We start from the raw sequence: 21,183 nt of genomic DNA, 5'->3' as shown, positions 1-21,183 counted from the left end.
AAATGGTGAAAAAATTAATCATCATAGTTTATATAAAACCTTCTTGAAACTATCTTTAATAAAGGCTAATAAAAGTATTTATTAGCATTTATATACAGCAGAGAAAATAACAAATCCTCACAGTTTAGATCCAGGGATGGTGATGTAATCAGTCATTTAACATCATATTAGCTAACTCTTTGACTGACTGCTGCCACTCTAGAGGACACTAATAGATACAGTAGCTTTTGTCAAAGTCGTTATTATTAGCTTGTAGAATGGTTAGTATAATTATGTGTGCACTTAAAATCACATTTGAATCCAACACACTGTGAATTTTTAAATAATAGGATGTGTGGAAAGGAGGACTGAAAATAAAACTTGAGCCTGGATGGATTTCTGTCTTTTCTATGATAATAGCAGAGTTGTTTATGTTTAACTTGAGGTAAAGTACTGTGTTTCATTGTTCTGGTAACAGTGACAATAAAGATCTATCTTATCTTCCATGTAGGTGTTCATGTGACAGGATTGTGGATATATCAAAGGCATGCATCCCCATTGTCACTTGTCCCGAGGCATCTTCTCTCATTAGTCTATTGCTACAGCGGCCGGTGGCTTGTGTCACAGAAGCTCTCAGTGAAGACTTTCTGAATGCTTTGACCTCTGCTTACTCAAGGTAGTAAAGTATTAAGGGTTTGAAGCTGAATATTTTATGACCATTATCACATTGTATTTACTGTACTATATTGAGCATTTTAATTGTTGTATTTTATAGATTGGAGCATTACATAAGCAAACAAAGGGCGATTTCTTGGCTCATATAGTTGAGATGTAGAAAGGATTTTCCCAAATGTAACCTGGAATTTTATCTGATTGTGATATACATGCATCTACAATATACACAATATTCACAGCTGGGAATATACATCCAGTGATGTAAGTTATTCTTCTTTTCCCAGGCAGGGTTTGGCATTGGAGGAGCAGGCCTTGGTATCTCTGTGGTATCACAGCTTTTACAGCCTGGAAGAAGCAGTCCTCAGTCTGTTGCAGTCTGTTATAACTACAGGGTTAACACCACAGAAGCTAGAGCAACAAGTAGCACAGTCACTGCTGGTGGGTAAACGTTTGTTTTCTAGTTATTTTCTACCTTAACTCTGCAGTGTACAAAACGTCATCAAAAAATACCCATGATTCTCTATCAAAGCCCGAGTTTGAAACCCAGACAGTCAGTTATATTGTAAACTTTGAACATTTGAAAATTAGGAGCTGATTTAAAATACATTTGAAACAGTTACATCTAAATCGTACCTGACACGATTGTTGACTAGTCTGCTGGGCTATAGATCAAGTCTCATCTTTTTTCCCCCATCATTTACATTTTATAGCAACAATTTGGCAATACTATTGTAGTTCATGACAGTCACAGAAGTGCCAAAAAGTTTTAAAAAGTATACGTGCTGTATCTGAAGAGCCGAACTTATGATGAAATACGAGTATCTAAGGATATTGTTCTTTTATGTTGACAGAGTTGGAGAGAATGTTGTCCTGTTGTACTGTGAGATTTTCTGCAGTTTTACTGCTGCATGAATTGGCCTCATTTATTCATATATTGGTGATATACTGCTGCTGTTAAATTAGTTTGTTATGCACAAACTTTGACTCATCTGCCCTGAATTACAGGGGCTCGCATGAGAAATCATTGCACACTCCTTATGTGTTAAGCTGCAGTTTTAGCTGCTTCTAATATAGGCCTTGCTGCAAAATTTTGCTGATTATAATATGCATAATTCTGGGAAACATTCCTTTGCTTTTTTTGGTGACTCTTTATGGACTGTTCTTGCCCGGCTAACACCAGTTGGCTTTGCGCTGCATGGGTCTCACATAATTTGGCAAGCTCTTAACCCCATCTCACATCATTTGGCCTGTGCTACACAGCCTTTACTGTGCCGGGTAAGTACGGAGCTCTCTGTCGCTCGAGTTCTTGGCCACTCCTAAGTTCATATAACTTAAGATCATGTCCAGTCAGAGGTGATTTTGATTTATAAATTGTTATGACTGGTTGATGAAAATGACGTCCTCGTTGCTGCAAAGTGCTCACAAAGTAAAAGCAGTGAGTGGTGTTCTTTTTTTTTGGGAGGAGGGGCAACAGAGGCTGCTTTTTTTATCCCACATTTAAAACTTGTTTGCCAAATTAGTGAAGCCTCAGTGAGATGTAAGGACAACAATAATAATTAAGTGTGTCACTGAAACAAGACAATTCAAGAAAGCTGTGGAAAAACACTGAAATTAGATACAACAGTGCCAACCCGAATCTGGATGTGTGTCTAAAGCAGACATTTTTTACACATTGTTTGTGCCAAACATCTGTACACAACAATAAAATACTTGTGTGCGCGTTATGAATGGCATCCTATTTACCTAGCCCTTTGATTGCACTCCGAGTGGAAGTTATAAATGTCAGTGAAACTCAAGACGGAAACAAAATTTGACCTGTCATCTTGCTCCAGTTAACTTGGATAAAGTTTGTCAGTTGTGTCACTCTTGTTTTCACAGAGTGATGGTCTACTTGAGCTGTGTATATAACAAGGTAGCAAAGCACACGTTCTCAGTTTTAGATAGGGACATGCTTGTTTGCATGCACTGACACTGCATGCACAAAAATGTGCGTGTCTGCTAACTTCTGGGTTAGATTCCTGCTTCTTCCTCTTTAGTTTGCAGGGACTGCTTTGATGGAAAGTTTTATAAACAGTTGAACTAACTTTGTATATAAGGGATGTAATTTTTGCCTGTTTATTTCTCTGCTCCGGATTTACAATGGCATGTTTGTATGTTTGGGAACCCCTGGACAGATTATTCATGTATATGTTAATGTCTGTTTGCTAAAGGGGTTGTACTTTACAAGGTGTGCCTCCACTTTTGGTAGAGCTGTACGATCTCTGATTTTCATCACCTTACACACAAATATATACATTCAGATTCGTGTTTCGTGCATGTTGAGTATACAATGTGTAATATTCTGTCGGGATACAAATAACGTGAGACATAAAAGCACACTGGATTGCGTCTCTCCTCAACTCTTTTGCTCACTTGTTTAGACTACATTCAAAAATGGGAACCATGGAATTACTCTTACATTCCTCATTTCGGCTTGTCCCACCCCCCTGTGATCCAGTGAGAAGCGCAGGCCCAATAACAATAAACACTCACTTCCTGGGTCTGACTGCCAAAAACAGAATGTTTGTTGTGTGCTGTAATTGACCCTCCTTGAAGTGTTAGTGGTAAGGTATGGAGGAAGACGCTAAAAAAGTCCCATCTGTTTTTACTAAGGCGGAAACCATGACAGTTCACATGCATGCATGCATGTTGGCATGCAACCCACATAATATGGAGATGTACACTGTTATACATAAACTCTATGGAATTCCATACCCGTTCAAACAGGCTGGTTAATGGTGTCTTCTGAACTGAGAGGAGAGAAAAGAAATACACATGTTATAAAACTAAGAATAAAATCACTTTGTTACAAGATGTTGTAATTACACCACATAAACACTTGGCGGTGCTGTTTATTTCTGTGAATGTAATTGGTCTCATAATTTGGCGCTTTGTGTGGTTAAAAGTCTGCCTAAACTGGTGGAAATGCAATTTAGCGCCCTATTTATATAATCAAGTTCTAACCTATTAGTGTTTTAATTCAAACAGTGAACGGTGAGCTACATTTTTTTAAAATACTGACACAAGTGGTAGCTCTAAATTGGCTGTGTGTAAATTAAATAAGTTAAAAGGCTTACTCCTATCTGCATCCCTTCTGTATCATTCCACTAGCACATTATTTTGCAGGAATAAAGCCATTTCTCCCCCATAGTGAAGTGCTTGTCCTTATATAAGATGGGTGTTGGGTTGGAGGAGGATAATTAGGGACTAGAAAATATGAACAGTGCAGCTGTTAAATTTTTGTGCTGGGGCGTTTAAGAATGTGTTAAATCCAAAACACATGATGAGTGCATTTAAGGAGGAGATGAGAAAGTAATTGTGTGTGGGGGTGTTTGTGTGTACGTGAAGGAAGGGCTGACAGAGTGGTAAACTGAGTGTTTAATGAGGAGAGAGTGAGAACAAGGATAACTGAGGCTTAAAAGCAGAATGTTTCTGGGTGATTCAACAGTGACACCTTCTGGTCAGTATTCTGGACAAACATTCAAAGTGGTTTAATGGGAGCAGGTATTTATTGTCAGTAATTTCTGTATGGATTGGATTGGTAGGGTTTTTTATTTTTTTATTTATTTATTTATTTTTTTAGCATTTGTGAAGTATTTAAATTTTTGTGTGTTTCTGTGTTTCAGCCTAAAGCTTGTGCTCAGCACTGCTCAATATTCTTGGTTGTAAATGACATCTTTAGGTGAGTTCTGGCTGAAATATGTATGTTTGTGTAGAAAGTCAGTATATATTTCTGGTGCTTACTGAATATTACAGTGATATGCTGTTACTGAACGTGTACTTTGCAGGTCCATCCTTAAGCAAGCTGAAGGAAATGAGTCTGTTAAGACTCTGGTCCAAACCTTTACCAAGTGTTTCCTGAGGGAACTGGCACTGCTGAAGCCTCAGGTCAGCTACAATAAATGCATACATGTTTGTTTCTTGCAGCACTGCAAACAGTCATTTGACTAATAGATTATTTCAGTCTATTCATCTCTAGTTTCTGAAAACATTTTGACAAAGGCTTGGATTCGCAAAGTTGCATCTGAACAAACCACAACACTTGCAACACTGCAACAATGTCCTTTGGACATTTGAGACCAACATCGAGATATTTGGCCATAATGCACAAAAAAAAACAAAAACACAGCAGATCAGCACAAAACCTCATACCAAGTACGGTGATGGAGAGGTGTGGGCTTGCAACAGGACAGGGATCTCAGTCACAGCGGAAAATCTGCAATGGAAGGGAAAAGAAGAGAGTCCAGGTGCTGCTCAAAGTCCAGTCAAACTGTGACAGGACCTTAAGAGAGTTTTGCATAAATTATTTGCCACAAACTTCACTCAGTTAAAGCATTGTCATAAAAAGAACTAAATTTCTCCATGACAATGTGAGAGCCTGTTAAAGTCATACAGAAAATGATCACTTCAGCTTATTGCTGCTAAAGGTGATTCTACAAGCTACTGAATCACAGTTTTTCAGCAGGCCGTATGGAGTCCTGTGAAAACTTTCTCTTTCACAGGATTGTAGGTGTCGAGCAGATTTTCTCCAGTGATTCTTATCTAGCGTGGAAACTAAAGAAAGGGTACTTTTAAACCTGAGGGTTATACACAAACACAGCAGTCGACAAGCAATTACCTCTAGAGCTGCAGGAAAAATCACTTACTTGATGAATCCTCCACTTTATTATCACTTGAACTCCAGCTGGGAACCTGCTGCTCACACCTAACACAGCACATTTCACACCCCTGCATCATAGACAATGAATTCACATCATCAGTTTGCAGGTAATAACTCTGTACAGATAAATGTGGAAACCACTGTGAGCTCTTACACTTCTGTGTCACTGTGTACTTTCCAACTTTTGCTAAAACTCTCAGCCCTCAGCTGACACATGTTCTCTGTCACTGTTTGGGGAGCATTCATCCAAACAGTTTGTGGGACTGTAAGAAATAATCTGGCACTTACATGTCAGCCATTGCAGAAAACAGATGTGTTACTATGTAGGGATGATGTATTATCTGCTATGCAGCTTTGTGAGTAGAGCGTTTCCTTTCTTTTCACCTCTATTAACCACTAGATGGCAGTGCCATAGTGCATTTACAGTGGCCTCGATTTTAATGGCTGTAGTCACCCTGCACAAAACGCTACCTATTACACGCTACATTACACATTAGCACCAACTGTATCACTGTTACACAGCCTCCCATTCAAAATGCCATTTTTCAGGCTTTCAGAGCACACTGATGCATGAGTTGAAGGAAAGTGTGATTTACATTGATGAAGCTGAGGTAAAAATGTGCTTTGTGTTGTTTCAGACAAGCATATCTGTGAAAGCCTTCTTCCCACAGTCGCCTTCAAGTCTGCTGGTTCCCCTCTTGACGATGCCATCAGGTCAGTGTGCAGACACGCATGTTGTGTGCGTCATCGTCTGCTTTTGGATGTTTCACTCTGACACTATGCACAAAACCCATCACTGTGAAGAAGACCATGATTAGTTATGCTTTATCACTGTGTAAACAGTTTTCCTGCAGCAGAATGAACGGTCCTTTGTGCGTCTTGTTCTTGCTAATCAATAGTAGTTAGTTTATAACTATGAAGCCTTTTATGTCAGACATGAAAAATGGTGATTTGAAAAGAAACTGAGGCTTAGGTGTCAGTGCCTGTGTTATTGGGATAGCTGTTTTTCTTAGTTTTTTATAAAAATGAACAAATGAAAATATGGGTCATCATACATAAACACACAAAGCATTTTTATTTGTCTTATCAAAAAGGATCAGTATTATCTATGCTGGATGTGTATCACTGTGCTAACAGTTTTTGTGTTTGGGAATCTTTACAATTAAAGAGATGCACAGTAGGTGAGTGCAGGAGCAAAACGGAGCAGTAAGCTTATCAGTGTGTGCCCAGACTGGCCTGTAGGCAGGAATGATTTACATGAATGGAGCCATTTAGGGACACGCTGGAGCCCAGCCAGAACTCAGAGTTAATTATTACTGTGTGTGTGTGTGTGTGTGTGTGTGTGTGTGTGTGTGTGTGTGTGTGTGTGTGTGTGTGTGTGTGTGTGTTAGTTGTGTGTGTGTGTGAAGGGCAATTTTTCACCAGGGACTGAATAGAAATGGTACTGAGAAAAGTAGAAGATTTGAGGATTTATTATGATTTGTGCCCTCTCTGAAAAAGCCACGGATTACATTTTAGCATTGCATTGTTAAAACACAGCCTTGGGAAAAAACTTGGATCACGCTGACAAGTATTTGAAATATTTATTCAAGTTTGTTTGTCAACCTCAGGTGTCATTTGGACTGCGTTTCTGTGAAAAAATTTGGTTTGCGGTGGGAAATCTATTTTTTACAATGCAATGTGAAAAAACTATTTTAACAGCAGTTAAAATTAATCCTGAAAAGCACAAGAAAGTAATCACAGTTGGGCCATTTCTGCTTTGAAATTACACTCATTGGCCACTTTTCAGGTACACCTGTTCAGCTGTTTGGTATTGGTATGCAGTTAGAAATGGTCAAAACAACCTGTTGAAGTTCAAACCAAGCGTCGGAATGGGGAAGAAAAGTGATTTAGGGCAGCGGTCCCCAACCTTTTTTGCACCATGGACCGTTTTATGTCTGACAATATTTTCATGGACCGGCCTTTAAGGTGTCACAGATAAATACAACAAAATAAAACCAGTACCGGTACCAAAAAAAAGAAGATTTATTGATAACACACGGGAAAAGACTCAGGGAAACAGAGTTAAGGATAAAAATAACAATAAAAAACGATTAAAAACCCTGAAAACCATAAATTTCACACCCGAGCCTCAACTCTCGTGGCCCGGTACCAAACGACTCACGGACCGGTACTGGTCCGGGGGTTGGGGACCGCTGATTTAAGGGACTCTGGATGTCATATGGATTTCAGAAAATGTTCCAATGAGATTTTCCCACACAACCATCTCCGGAGTTTACAGAGATTGGTCCAAAAAAGAGAAAATACCAAGTGAGCAGCAACTCTCTGGGTGAAAACGCCTGTTGATGCCAGGAGTCAGAGGATAATTGCCAGACTGCTTTGAGCAGATAGGAAAGTAACAGTAACTGAAATAACCACTCCTTACAACCAAAGTATCTGTGAACACACAAAACCTTTAAGCAGATGAGCTACAGCAACAGAGGACCACACTGGCTCCTATTCCTGTCAGCTAAGAAAAGGAAACTGAGGGTACAGTTCACACAGGCTCACCAAAATTAGATAACAGAAGTCTGTAAAAATGTTGCCTGCTCTAATGAGTCTTGATATCTTCTGATGACTGCTTCCAACAGGGTAATGTAGGGTAATGTGAACTGTTGTTTTGTTTTGTTTTTAAACATGACTGTGAGTGCACTGTACTCTTCCACAGTCACCAAATCTCAATTCAGTAGAGCACCTTTTGTCAGTTTCCATGAGTTGTGAGCTTGAGTTTTTACTTTTGTAATTTCAGTAGTTTTGTTTTCTGATCCTTGTGTTGGATACCTCTTGTATTATCTGTGTCTCTACTTTAGTTATTGATGACTTTAGATTTATTAGTTACCTTCCTGCTCCTTTCCTTACCTCAGGCCTGTGATTCTTTGTGTTTCTGTAAAGAGCTCAGCAATAAAGCTCCCTTTGTGAGATTACTTTTGGTCTCTGGAGTCTTGCATCTGGGTCCACTCCCTGTCTACCACACATCCGAACCGTGACACCTGTGGGATGTGGTAGAAAGGGAGAGAACCATCTGTGATTTGAAGCGAAAAATCTGCAGCTATTGTGTGATGCGATCATGTCAATATGGACCAAAATTTCTGAGCGATGTTTGCAGCACCTTGCTGTATCTGTAACACAGAGAATGAAGGCAGTTCTCAGCTCAACACTAGCAAGGTGTACCTAACAGAGTGTCCAGTGAGTGTAAATGTGCAAGATATTTGGAGGATTGTTTATGTATTTTACTAATAAAAAGCTTAACTATTATCTTAGCTAAATATAATTATATTATCTATTTTAATATATGTGAACGTGCTTTTTTTCTGGTAATATGATAAGAAGATTTAAAGATTTAACAAATCTAAAACGAGGCTGTCAAAGGTATACAAATATTTATTGGTTTTGGTCCTCTTAATCAGTCTATTTCAAACTAAGGGAATAAATTTATCTATGAAGATCTCTTTTTGGATTCAGTGAAACTGCTGTGCCATTTTTGCTGTATTTTGACTTTCAATAGACCAAATAATTTTCCTGTTAATGTAGAAAATAGCTGGCAGATGAATCAATAATTAATATAATTGCTGGTTGCAGCAGTTTGCGGTGTTATGGGGAATTAAATGTTGGAGTCACATTTTGATTCTTGGGTTATTGTAGTGCTACATTTACCACACACATATTTCAGTAATATAACTTTTCTAATAATAATAATAAACTTATTTTTCATTATTCTTGAATGGTTAGTTCAAGATTGACTTAATAGTTAGCTTTGGATCAGTGGATTGTAAGAAGCGATTATTTGTGCAACAAGCCATCATTATGTCATTAAATCTGAATCTGTTCTTGCAGAGATGCCTCAGGGGGCTTGGAGAAATCACCTGAACTGGCTGAGCAGCTCATTACAGAGACTGACAGAGGAGGAAGAGGAGGGAGACGGCAGAAGCACCAGGTTAGAGTGAGAATGGCTCGCGGAGAGAATGTGTTAATGTGTGCCTGCTTCCACCACCCTACTGAATGCCTGTGCGGTGTTCTTATTTCCATTAGCTCTTGTTGAGGGGGTGGTTAGTCAGATATTTTTCCCTTGCCTCACAGTACAGAGGTCCTGGAGGAGTGCGTAGCTTCTCCAAGCATTCATTAGAGGCTATTAGCTTAGGAAAGAGAGAACTGTGGAGAATACAAGTGAGTGGGAAAATGAGTGGAGAAGAAGTGGCTAGAGTAGAAAAAAGATATAACGAAACAGAGAAAAGTAGACTATTTAGTCTGGGATTCATGAAAAAAGAGAATAGGGGTTTCTGATTAAAAGAACATCAACTAGGTGATGTCGTGGAGATGGAGACGGATGACTTGATGCCCTTCAGCTGCGGTTTTTAACAGGGCCCATTATCCCCACTGTCGCCTCATTCTGGAGTTGAGTGCAAAATTCCCAAAACATTGTTCGGAGCCAGCGGTGGGAAAGTAGTGTGTTGTGTTGCTCCAAGCAAAGTTGCAGCTGCCAAGGCCCTGCAGAGGGCTGCTGCTGTTCCTATTTGGAAGCCAAGTGGAGAGAGGGAAGATGAGGAGGAGAGCTCTAATGATGGTATTAGGGAAATCTGAGAATGAGATCCTTATCGCTCTTCTGACTTGAAGTCATTCTTGCTGTTGCAGCTGTGAAGCTCTGTTCGCTCTGTTGTACCACTTTGTCTGCCCAAATCTCAATTTCTTTGCCAATATTTCTTCTTTCTCTTTTTACTTTTAGATTTACGGTTCTCATTTTTTATAAAACATTAATCTAACGAGAAGCAGCTTGCCTACAATATGAACTTGTCTACGAATGATGAGAAAATACAGAGAATATTGATACCTTTCAAGATCATAACCATCAGCTGATTGGTTTGGACATCAAAGGACATCAGACCTTGTTGCTAATTACACAGAGCCCATCACGAATCGTGATGGCTGAATGAAGGTTTTCTAGTTTTGTACAAATGTAGTAGTTTGAGGTGTTGTTTATGATGCTCATCAATAGATCAGACAATGACTTAGATCTGCATCATCTGCATTTAAGTCGCTTTGATCTTCCATTGATCCTGTCAATGGGGGTGTGCTAATTTCCATGGCAGGGACTCAGTTGTGGTTCATTCATAAAGTCCTAATGAGTCAGTTGACAGCCTGCTATCAGAGTTTTTTTTTTGCTCTACACTGAACACCAGATTGTTTTAGTATAATTTTGCTCAGTTGCCATCTCAGTTTGACAGCATGTATTTAAAACAACAACAACAAACAAACCATCTTCTCTTCTTTATGGCCACTTTTTTTTCAATGCTTGGAAAGCAACCTGGGTATAAATTGTTAGGCTGACAGTCAGCAGTTGTATTTTCCACCAGGACTTTGGGGAAGGCTTTGTAGAGGGGAAAGTTGTACATATTCACACAAATACCTCGGAAAAACTGAGACTAAGTTGTAGATTAAGTGCCAAGCTATTAACAAACTGAACCAGACCACCCAAATTACCTTAATTTATCGATATTAAAACCTGTTTATAGCACATAGGTTGTTCCAATGTAATGCCTTGTTTGTATCCCCTGTTAAAAACTTGTGACAAACACCTCACAAACTCTACTTACTTGGTTCTCAGCCACGTTCTGTAGCCTTCATTTTTTTTCTCAGCTGTCAGGCATGTGGTTTAGCTATCATGTAGTAAGTACTAAATGCTGCCATAAGAAGATAAAGCCAACATGGCCTACTTGATGGAAGAGTATTTTTTTTGGCTTACAAAACAAAAAAAACCTTCTACTTACAGGTGATTATACACTAATTTAAACATAATCGTGAATCCTATACTTCTTCTAAGCTACAATTCCCCCTAAATCCTACAAACTGTTGGTTTAATGTAACTGATGGTGTTTGCTATTGAATTATTCATTTTAAAAAAAAAGAAATTGTACCCTGTGAGGTATGTGTTCATATAATATATGTTCTCTCATGTGGTACAGTGTCTTTTCGGTAACAAATCACATCCATCACATCCCAATGAATACCCACTGTTCAGGAAGGGTTCTACTTCTGCTGTTAAATGCTGCTTCTCCTAATGTCCTGCAGGGGGCACCACAACGTGTTTGAGGCCTGGTTCCTGCTGGTTCAGTGTGCCCACTGGGTACAGGTGGCTGTCCAGCTGCTGGTCACATCTGGGACTGAAGATGGTGATCCCTTCCTGTGGCTGTTGATATTCTACCACTACCCCACCAAGAGGTGGCACCACAGAGCTTCACAGCTGGTGAGTTTGTTTGTTTTTTGCATAAATCATTTTAATCTAGTTATATGAAATCCAAATTTTTCCACTTAAATAATTGCTTAGTAAGTGTTGAACTGATCGATGCAGATATTTCTGCCCCGTCATTATAAACTAAGAAGGCAACCGGGGATCTTCTTAAATAGACTTTGTTTGAAAACCAGTTTGTTCCAACTATTTCTCTTCTTTTACCAACACTGCGGCAGCTAAGTGCTTCAGCATAACTCGGCAACATAACATCGGGGATAGTCTGTTATTTGCAGGTCTGTTGTTGTTGAAAGCAAAAGAAACAATACAGAGGGGCAAAAAACGGAATAACACATTAATGAATTAATTATGGATGACCCCTAACTGAGAGGGAGGGAGTGAGACAGTGGTGAAGAGAGGGAGAGAGAGATATAGATGAGAGGGCTGGGTGGAAAGGGTGATGTAGTATTGATTTCTCAGTGAGTGTCTGGGCCAGCTTTGCCTGAGTTTTACCTCTGTCTGTTGCTTGTCCGCCTCCCATCATAACCCTTGGAGACTCCACCATCTCTTCTACTACAGTTGTACGTTCTTCTCTGCTAGGCTTTCTTGTTGTCTCATTTTTGAATTAGCAGTCTGTTTGTCATTTATTTTTTTACATGAAAGACACCAGAAGACCCGTTAAATCTGACTTGGTTGAAATTGAGCATGCTCTCTTTCTTTCTTTCTTTCTTTCTGTCTTTCTTTCTTTTTAAACATCTTTCCCACCAGGCACGGGCCAAAGAAGCTTGGAACCACATACGCACTCTTTTCTCAGGCGCAGCTCATCCTCTTCCCAGCGACCGCCTGCAGTCACTGGGCACGCTGGTTTCACCACAACCTGAGCAGCAATCATTTGCTCCATCATTGACTGTCAGCCTTTTGGTTAATGTTGCCGTTTTCTGCCAGCTACCACCAAGTGGCTCAGCAGAGGTTTTACAGGCGGTGAGGAAAACTGTTTCTCTTCTGTCATTTTCAGATTATTGTTCCATCCAGTTCTTATTAAATGCAAAGCTCAGTATGCATAATGCTTGAAATGCTGGACCTTAGATACAAGCTACTGACAAAGAAATGCTTCAAAGGGTCCATTTTATAGAGAAAGATGTTAATCATTTCGGCCCTCCTTTCATGCAGTATGCAAGTTTTTGATCTGAATGTTCTGCAAATTAAATCCATTTAAATCAGGAAACATACATAATTAAAACCCCGCTAGTTCTCCCCTCAAGGTTGTGTCCTTGGGACACCTATAGACTACTTCCACACCCTCTGCTAGTTTTCAGAAGGTTGACCAGTCAAACTCGTGCAAGCTCCTGTGTCAAACTGGCCCAACGTCCATGTCCAAGGTCATTGCAGTAATGATAATTAGGTCTCAGGGATAGGTGGAAGGGTCCAGGAATTACTGGCTACACCAGCACAGTCTTAGCCCACCACCCATTCAAGCTGAAGGGTGAACATTTTGACACACTGGATCATCTCAGATACATAACTGCGAGTGCAAACGATTGGTCTGAAAGAAGGTGGTGGTCCATAGAAACTATTTTATGTTAACAGCTGTTTTTTAAATGTGACTTTCTTTAACTCATTCACTCACACAGACACACACACAAAGTAGGTACACCAGCACTTTGCATAACCTACTGGGTTGGAGGGTTCAGTGTCCTGCACCGGTCTTTTTTTCTACAATTTCATTGTACATGTACAGTGACAGTAAAGTGCTTTTCTATTCTAATCTATTCTTGGACATTTGGACAGGTTGAAACATGGATCAGATGCAGCCATCTGAGAATATTTCTCGATTCTCTTTTTGACAAAGTCAATCCTGTGGCAGGTCTTTAAAGCCTCTAAAACATATATGAAGTCTGTCATCTTTATTATGCTTTAAAAGTGTAAAGTTTGGAGAAAAAAGTGACATCTAATTCCCAATACCAACACTTTGGGAATGTGAATCATTCCTAGTATTTAATGCCTTTCAATCCCGATCACAGATCTGAGTGTGTTTTGTATAAAAATGGGTAAATACTTATTTCAAAAGCTTGCCTTACACTATTAACTATTAGAAAACAGTTATATGTTTAGAAAATATTTATTTTTAAAATTATTTTATTTTTTTAAGCACAAATACCCTAAAACACCCCCGTTCATTCAAGTTCAAGTTCATTTGCTAATATAAGTCATTAAAAAACACAAACTTGTTCATTACTGTTGTACAGCCTTAATAGTAATATTCTACATTAGATGTTTTCCCCCTATTAATACATTTTTATATATATATATATATATTTTTTTTTTTTACGTTTAAAGTCTGAAATAAAATAAATTGTCCCACATTTGTCCGTCCGTCCTGTTACTCTTACCAGAGTCTTTTTGGATAGCTCCCCTCTATTGGTCCGCTAGTTACATGACTTACAGTAAGTTGTATTAGTGTTTTGGAGGGAAATCCTCTATAAAAGCCAGAGTAAACATCAATCTTTCATCAACTGTTTTTTCCCCATGTTTCAGAATGGTTCACAGATGCGTTAAAGCATAACCTGTTCACCCTGTTACCCTTATTTACAGTGTAAACAGATATTCTTTTGTAATTCCGATCACATGGTTCATAAACATGTTAAAAATAATGTTTATGGTCTTCATTTGCTAGCCTGTTGTGCATCACATGAGGAATAATGGTTGATTTAAGCATAAAACGTCCACCCTGTTACTGCTTTCCACAATAAGAGGGTGGATACACAGGAATGGGCAGGTAGATCATTGGTGTGATATGCACATTTCTGTGTGTATTTGAAATGTATTCAAAACCATGAGGTGAAAAGCTGTTTAGTTTGAATAATCTTTTTCCATATTTTCGTATCTAAACCCCAAAACATCTTAGGCAGCAACACTGTCCATGTAAAGGAAGAATATTAAAAATTAGGTTTGCTAATTGGAGATAAAATAAACTGACATGATTGTATTTCTATTTTTTATATTATACCTTGTATATAAAATAAAACTTATAACAAAGTCAAAATGTATAAATGGCAGTGGTTGCTGTAGCTGTTGTCATGATTAAAATAAGCAAGCATGACGTGAGGCTTTATTTTGAAGTACTTGTACGTTATCATTTCTTTGCTTAACTAAAAAGTTATTTTAGTATTTCATTTTTTATGTGTCTCATATGCATCAAATCTAATGATGTAACATGTACTTTAACTTACGTGTGAATGTGGGAAACACAAGATTTTTCTACACGTTCCAATATTAAGAATTATCTGGTGTCATATTATAAACGTGAAGTCAGGTTTCTTTATGATTATGCCCATGAGACATTTTCTGGTGATGATTTTTGGCCCAGTCACGGCAATAACTGTTTTTTGTGTGTGTGTGTGTGTGTGTGTGTGTGTGTGTGTGTGTGTGTGTGTGTGTGTGTGTGTGTGTGTGTGTGTGTGTGTCTTTTTGTGTTGTGTGTGTGTGTGTCAGTCAGTCCAGGTGGTGGATCAGTCTGGTCTGCTTGATGAAGCAGCATGTGTTCTCAGCTCACTGGAGCTCAGACTAAACGAAGGATGCTGTTTATCAAGAGACACAGTTCATCTAAGGATCAAGGAACTTCAAAAGACGATAACGCAAATGCATTCAGAGTGAGCAATAGGCACACACGCACAATTACATACAAAATTGTACAAAACCACGCAACTGTGCGCTCATCCCTGGGCTTTTAGCTCGTTTGCAGAATAACAAATAGCCATGCTCTCTTGTTGATATACCGTGGAGCGGTGACAGGACTGTGTCAAAACAACGGAGCCAGGTCACAGACATACGCACACAACAAACAACTGCCGAGGCCCACAAGGACACTCTGCGTGACAGATCACGCTGCATAGCAGCAGCAGCTCGTACGACGTGTCAGAGTCCTCCCACTCTCATAATTGCCTCACAATATAAATCCTTCATGCTACACATGCCGACTGTAAGACGTAGGTTTGTGGGGAGGAAAGCCAAATGCCAGTTATCGTCGTGTAATTACTGTTTCTGGCTTGAAAAACATGCTCCAACTGTGCTGAGTGTATGATAAATGTAAATGATTAATGTCACTCATGCAGATATTTCTGTATGTACTTGTACTGTATGTAAATAGCTTTATTGTTTGTAAAGCTCAAGGTCTAGGTCACATTTGATTTAAAACTGGAAGCAAACGGTGCTTTTAGATTACACTTACTGTTACTACTAGCTGACTGCTGCTGGAGTTGGACAGAATGTAAACAAATACATGTGCATGTATTTATGCAAACTATGCATGTATAGTTTGTAGAAGAATTAATTTTTGGCTTCTTTCATTATTCAGGAAATAGTTTTTGTTGTATGATGCATCATTCAAATGAAAAATTAGTGATTTCTGGAATTTGTGCGCTTAAAAATGTCATTGAACCATTAAGTATTAGCAGAACATTAGTGCTGCGCTGTTTTTTGTTATTTTTATGCTCTGGATTTGTGAAACAAAAGATATACATCCTCATATTAATCAATTAAATGCACTTGTTATGAAACACCTTATTATAAGTCTCCTCGCCTTCTTATCCTCTGCATGTCATAGTGGGACATAAGACCACATCAAGTTCCCTCCACGCTGAGCTTCCCTCCAGGTGTAGCCCATCTCCTGTAGCTCTGCCGCAACATTTCTCCTCCAGGTGCTATGGAGTCTGCCTGGCTGTAATAAGTGTCTCGGATGTGTAATTTACATATAAAATCAGTGTAACATCCACGAGTGCCTGACTAATCTTCAGCTTTTCTCTGTTTTGTCTCTAAAACAAAAGCTGTACACGGATTTTTAACAAAACATCATTTTATTTTAACATAAACAGCAAATACAAAAAATCAATTATACACAAACAGGTTTGCCGTTAGTATCTGCAGAGCAGCACATGTAGAAATGCCCTGAGAGTTGCCTGTTTCAATACAGGAAAAAACCCCGAAAAAACTCGAAAAACATTACTCACCTCAAAGAATTTCCAGTCTAAACTCCAAAGAACCGAATCGTGACTTTAGACTAAACAGACTCACACTTACACACACACCTACACAAACAGACACTAACAGCAGCTCAGCTTGGATGAACATGCAGTGACTTTTCCTTGAAATATGTTTTGTTTTTTACATAATTACATTATTTCTTTTCTATTTTCTCTTTCCACACCAACAATACAACATCTCATAATGAACAGATTGTATAGTTATGGGTTACAATTCACTTTTCAATTCACTTTTTTTCCTACATTTAAATAGGAGAATGAAATTGGATTAACTGACTGGTGGGAAATCAGCAAACAGTCAAAAAATTGAGCCAAATTTGACGGATGAGGTTAAACGTTGTCCGTACAAATATTTTGTGTTTAACTGAGTCATCTAAAGCTGTTAATCAATTTATTCATTAACCAAATATATTAAAATGTGCAGAACTTTCAATTTTACTGGTTAACAATTTCCAGTCACTGGCATTGTACATTAACCCTCTGAGATCCAAGTTGCAATTAGTTCTAAAAAGCACGCCACTTCCAAAGATGCATAAATGCATTGAGTTGCTGTCATATGATTGGCTGATCAGAAATCTGCTTTTAGAAGCAGTTGAATGGGTGAACCTAACAAAGTGGCTGTCTTGGCAATCATGGAATAAAGACAATAGAGACTATACAGACCCATCACACATTATGTCTTATTTTACACAAATATCTGTTTCTTTTTTCATATGAGGGGATCGGGATTAACACCTTTGATGACTCAGTCCTCAGAGGGTTAATAAAATATGAATAATTACTTCAGCTGACCAGCAAGTATACCAGCATTCAAGCCTCCGGCTGACTAATTGTGCACATATCTAGCACATACCAGCTATTTCTTAGACTTGAATGAACAGAACTGCTGTGCTCCAAACTTTGCCAGTTGGCCTTAGTTGCAGAGCATGAATACAACCCTCTGGTTTTCACACTGCTGAGCTATTCTGCAGCATCCAGGCAAACGAGCAGGTGAGTGCTGGACTCTCGTGCGGCTGCTGTGCCAAACTCCTGTCCCTCCTGCCAGTAGTCAGCAACCTGGAAGAAAATGAAGAATATGTTCACACAGGAGCCTTACAGAACATTTGGTAGATGCTTACAATGCTCTAACGGGTTATCTATGTGGTGTGAAGACAAACACACAATGCAGGTTTTAGTCTAGTCTAAGGAATCCAACGCAGGTGTCATTGGCTAAGATGCAGGACATACAAGTAGAAAATATTTTGAATTAAATAAAACACATTTTTATATCCTAAAAAGACATTTTTCCGTTTGCTCTCAATGTCACCAAGTTCAAAATCCAAAATATTCAACAAAAACAACGACAACAGTACATTTAAAGTGTTAACCAATATCTTTCTGCAGCCAGGTTTACCAAGAAGTCCCAGGCCTATCACACAGATGGTTTTTTTTTAAAAATACATTTGCTCCCAAATATTTCTTCACCTGTTAATAAAACGATGTAGAATATTCTCTTAAAAAAATACAGTGCATTTAATCTGACTCCAGCGCCCCTGCTGTGTGGAAGCTGCCGTCCTGCCATGGATCGATCGTATTTCTAAACCCCCAAAACTGTTCCATAACTCATATCTTTCATGTGACGTCCGTTTGGTTCTGCTCTGGTGGTGAGTGGACTGGATTCCTGTTCCTGCTGAACTGAGCCAGTGATTCTGTAGGACTGATTATCAGCTCAGTAGGCACAGAAATCCAAGCCCAGATCTCTCGTTCTCACTCCATCTCTCATCAAGTGCTGGCTACGAGCATTGTTTTTTCCCTTTGTAATGAGGCAAAAAGCAATTCCAACTCAGGTAGCATGTCGAGCAGCGTTCCACCCACTTTGCTAAACCCACGAGAAAAACCGTACAGCTGACACTGTTGGATTTCCCCAGCTGTTGAACGTTGCGGCTCGCATGGTTGAAACTTAACAAGTGTCAGCGAGGCCACCGATAGATGGTGGGAGCTGGCACAAATTAAGTGTACATTTTTGACATTCAAAGAAAAAAACTACAAGGGTACTTCGAGAGTCTGATCATAAAAATAGACATTTTAAACCCATCAAATCCACATTCCACTCCCTGCTTGCGATGAGCATCTGTACTTGGTTCAAACTGCTTATCCTTTGAAATGGAATTCAATGCTTCAACTCCCTGAAATACACTCGATGTTCAACAGCCGATCAGTCGAGTTTCACATGCATGAGGAGAAGAAAATGTGGGCGTTGTGGGGCGAATAAGTTTATTTTCGGTCTCTTTATACAATGTTGCTTTGTCCTTTGATGTGCAGAGGACCATTTCCTTCCCATTAGAGTGTAATAAATCACCTTTTGGATACGGGCTCTGATGGCAATTCCTCTCTTTTACAGGCCTTTGATGGTCATTATTCTTTTAACAGGCCCTAAATATAGGTCTAAAAATGGCAGGCTCCACATGGCCCTCATTTCTAATTCACACATCTATCCTCGTTTAGCCGCCATTTTCTCGTTGTTAATATAGAGCGCTGTAATGCCTCCTCACGGCTTCTATTCCAAAAAGACTGACCGGTTTTAAAATACATTTTCAACCATCTGTCACTGTTTTGATGAGGGAGCCGTTGGTCCAGAATAGTATAGATTTGCATTACAATTAGCTGGATAAAAAGTGGACTCTGGCACACACTACACCCACATCTGATCAGAGGTTATACTGCAAGTTAAACTATAAAGTCAGATTCACTCTCTGCACATAGCCCAGCTGCACAGCTGATGGGCGCACTTCATTTTGTGGAATTCATTTTTCTGAGATGCGTTTTGTTCACATATTGTTGTATAACCCGTTCAAAATAACTATTTTTTGTGTTATGTGAAGTAGGACTGAGTTTTACTGATCATTCCGTTGGAAGAAGTTGCAAAGGAAAATATAGTCGTCCATGATAAGCTTCATACCGTGCGTGCATTGTTTTTGTATAGCTTATCTTGACTAATTCAGGAACCTTCTCTCAGTCTAAGGAACTTGGAAAGAAAACCTTCTCTCAGCACTCTCCATGATGCTTGAAACAAAGCGTGTGTAACCCAGCTAAGAATTCCTGTTTTTCATGTTATCAGTGGGGGTTTCGCAGGATCACAGCTTTTTTGTTTCTCCCATCTCAGACAAAACAATAAGACGTGTATATCGCCACATTAAATCTACTGGAGGAACTCAATACAGAGAAGGGGAGACCTAAAATATTGGAAAGACCTTGAAATCACTATCAGCGTTTCCATCTTTGAGGCCTCGGTCTTGTTTTCTCTCCACAGCGTGGAAATGTGTGAGAATCGGTCTGCTTTATGGGTCTCTGTATCTCTGCTTCCTCGGGCTGAGATTAGATCAAAAATCAATACATATCAGCCTGGGATGCCCAGACAGCACTTTTGGCTGCCAACGTGATTTTAGGTTTTAAACCTGAGGCACTTAAACTTCTTAAAGGATCATTTTTGAAAAAGGGATTTTATGATGGCCCTGTCAACCTTTTTAAAAGAAGTTACCCAGCTTTACCCCAACATGACTGATAAGTTAAATGAACAGTTATTTGACTTCACACTGATGCCACTCGATATGAAGCCACAGCCAGCAGCATGGTTAACTTATGCCTAATATAAAGAATGAGAACGACGCCGGCGGCATATCAGCAGGGTGTCACTGCGGGTGCTCAGCGGCCGACGGAGACTCCAGGAAGCAACTGCACCTAGCCAAGAAACCGTCTCTCTCATATAATCCCCTGTAAAACCGAAAAGTCAGTTTATAGCAGAGTAAATAAACAAAATGAATGACTCAGCTTTAGAGGATTTCGCAGCCTATCCTCACGCTCCCTTTTCAGGCCTGTGCTGAGTTCAGCTTTGGCTGCTGGCTTCCTATCAAGCAGGCAGTTATGAGAGTGGTATCAAGCCCCGCTTTTGAGTTTGGGCAACGCAATTCACAGAATGTTTACAAAAAAATGTTTACAAAGCAAGACGCCAAATCTAAAACCCATGTTACACGCTAATTCCAAACAGGTTTCTATGCAGTATGTTCACACGGGAAAACTTGAAACATGAAACCGTGCTTCAGGTGAAAGCAAGTCTTCAAATGTATCAAATGTCTAAAGTTTTATGGTCACCTGATCGTCACACCTTGAGTGGAGACTTTTAAAAAAGGCTCTGAGGGTTATTAGAAAGGCTTAAATTCATTTTTTTCACCTATAGCCTGCAGGAAGTATTAAGTCAGTGTCTCACAATGGCCTATTAATAGTTTATTTTACATCTGTTCATTTCATCCATCAATTCTGTGCCACTTTTTTGAGTCCAAAGTCTTGATTTCAATCATATCATTACCTTGTATTATATAGTACTCGAATATGCTGAGGGTGTAGTTAACGCTGCATCGATGGTGATGAGCCTGATGATGGTAGCCGTTGCTTAAGGACTGATGAAATATCTGTCGGCACCATTAAGCAGAGTTTGGGTCTCCCCAGACCTCATTAGTACCTCAAGTACACTTTCTCTCCTGAGATACTCTCACCTT

At 39.3% G+C, this 21,183-nt stretch overlaps 2 protein-coding genes across 6 annotated transcripts in view; one reads left to right on the top strand and one right to left on the bottom strand.

The window, feature by feature from the left end:
* fancc (FA complementation group C) overlaps window positions 1-16,349 on the top strand; it is a 32,439-nt gene extending 16,090 nt beyond the window's left edge. For 2 of the 4 annotated variants that reach the window (XM_042219491.1, XM_042219492.1), the window contains exons 7-15: window positions 491-655; window positions 939-1,092; window positions 4,320-4,375; window positions 4,482-4,581; window positions 5,992-6,067; window positions 9,227-9,326; window positions 11,456-11,630; window positions 12,381-12,593; window positions 15,105-16,349. In XM_042219491.1, coding sequence (XP_042075425.1) covers window positions 491-655; window positions 939-1,092; window positions 4,320-4,375; window positions 4,482-4,581; window positions 5,992-6,067; window positions 9,227-9,326; window positions 11,456-11,630; window positions 12,381-12,593; window positions 15,105-15,266 — 1,201 coding nt within the window. In that variant the 3' untranslated portion in view covers window positions 15,267-16,349. The remainder of the gene's footprint in view (window positions 1-490; window positions 656-938; window positions 1,093-4,319; window positions 4,376-4,481; window positions 4,582-5,991; window positions 6,068-9,226; window positions 9,327-11,455; window positions 11,631-12,380; window positions 12,594-15,104) is intronic. The other 2 variants (XM_042219493.1, XM_042219494.1) reach the window with 2 other exon arrangements.
* A 97-nt stretch (window positions 16,350-16,446) lies between these two features.
* aopep (aminopeptidase O (putative)) overlaps window positions 16,447-21,183 on the bottom strand; it is an 89,158-nt gene continuing 84,421 nt past the window's right edge. For both annotated transcript variants that reach the window (XM_005918977.3, XM_005918979.3), the window contains exon 18: window positions 16,447-17,707. The gene's annotated coding sequence lies outside the window, so the exon portion shown is untranslated. The remainder of the gene's footprint in view (window positions 17,708-21,183) is intronic.

The sequence above is a fragment of the Haplochromis burtoni genome, unplaced genomic scaffold (assembly GCF_018398535.1).
Source record: "Haplochromis burtoni strain Fernald_Lab_line unplaced genomic scaffold, NCSU_Asbu1 Contig_34, whole genome shotgun sequence".
Taxonomy (NCBI): domain Eukaryota; kingdom Metazoa; phylum Chordata; class Actinopteri; order Cichliformes; family Cichlidae; genus Haplochromis; species Haplochromis burtoni.
Note: the sequence above shows the minus strand (reverse complement) of the source record. Positions and strands in the feature narration are given on the sequence as shown.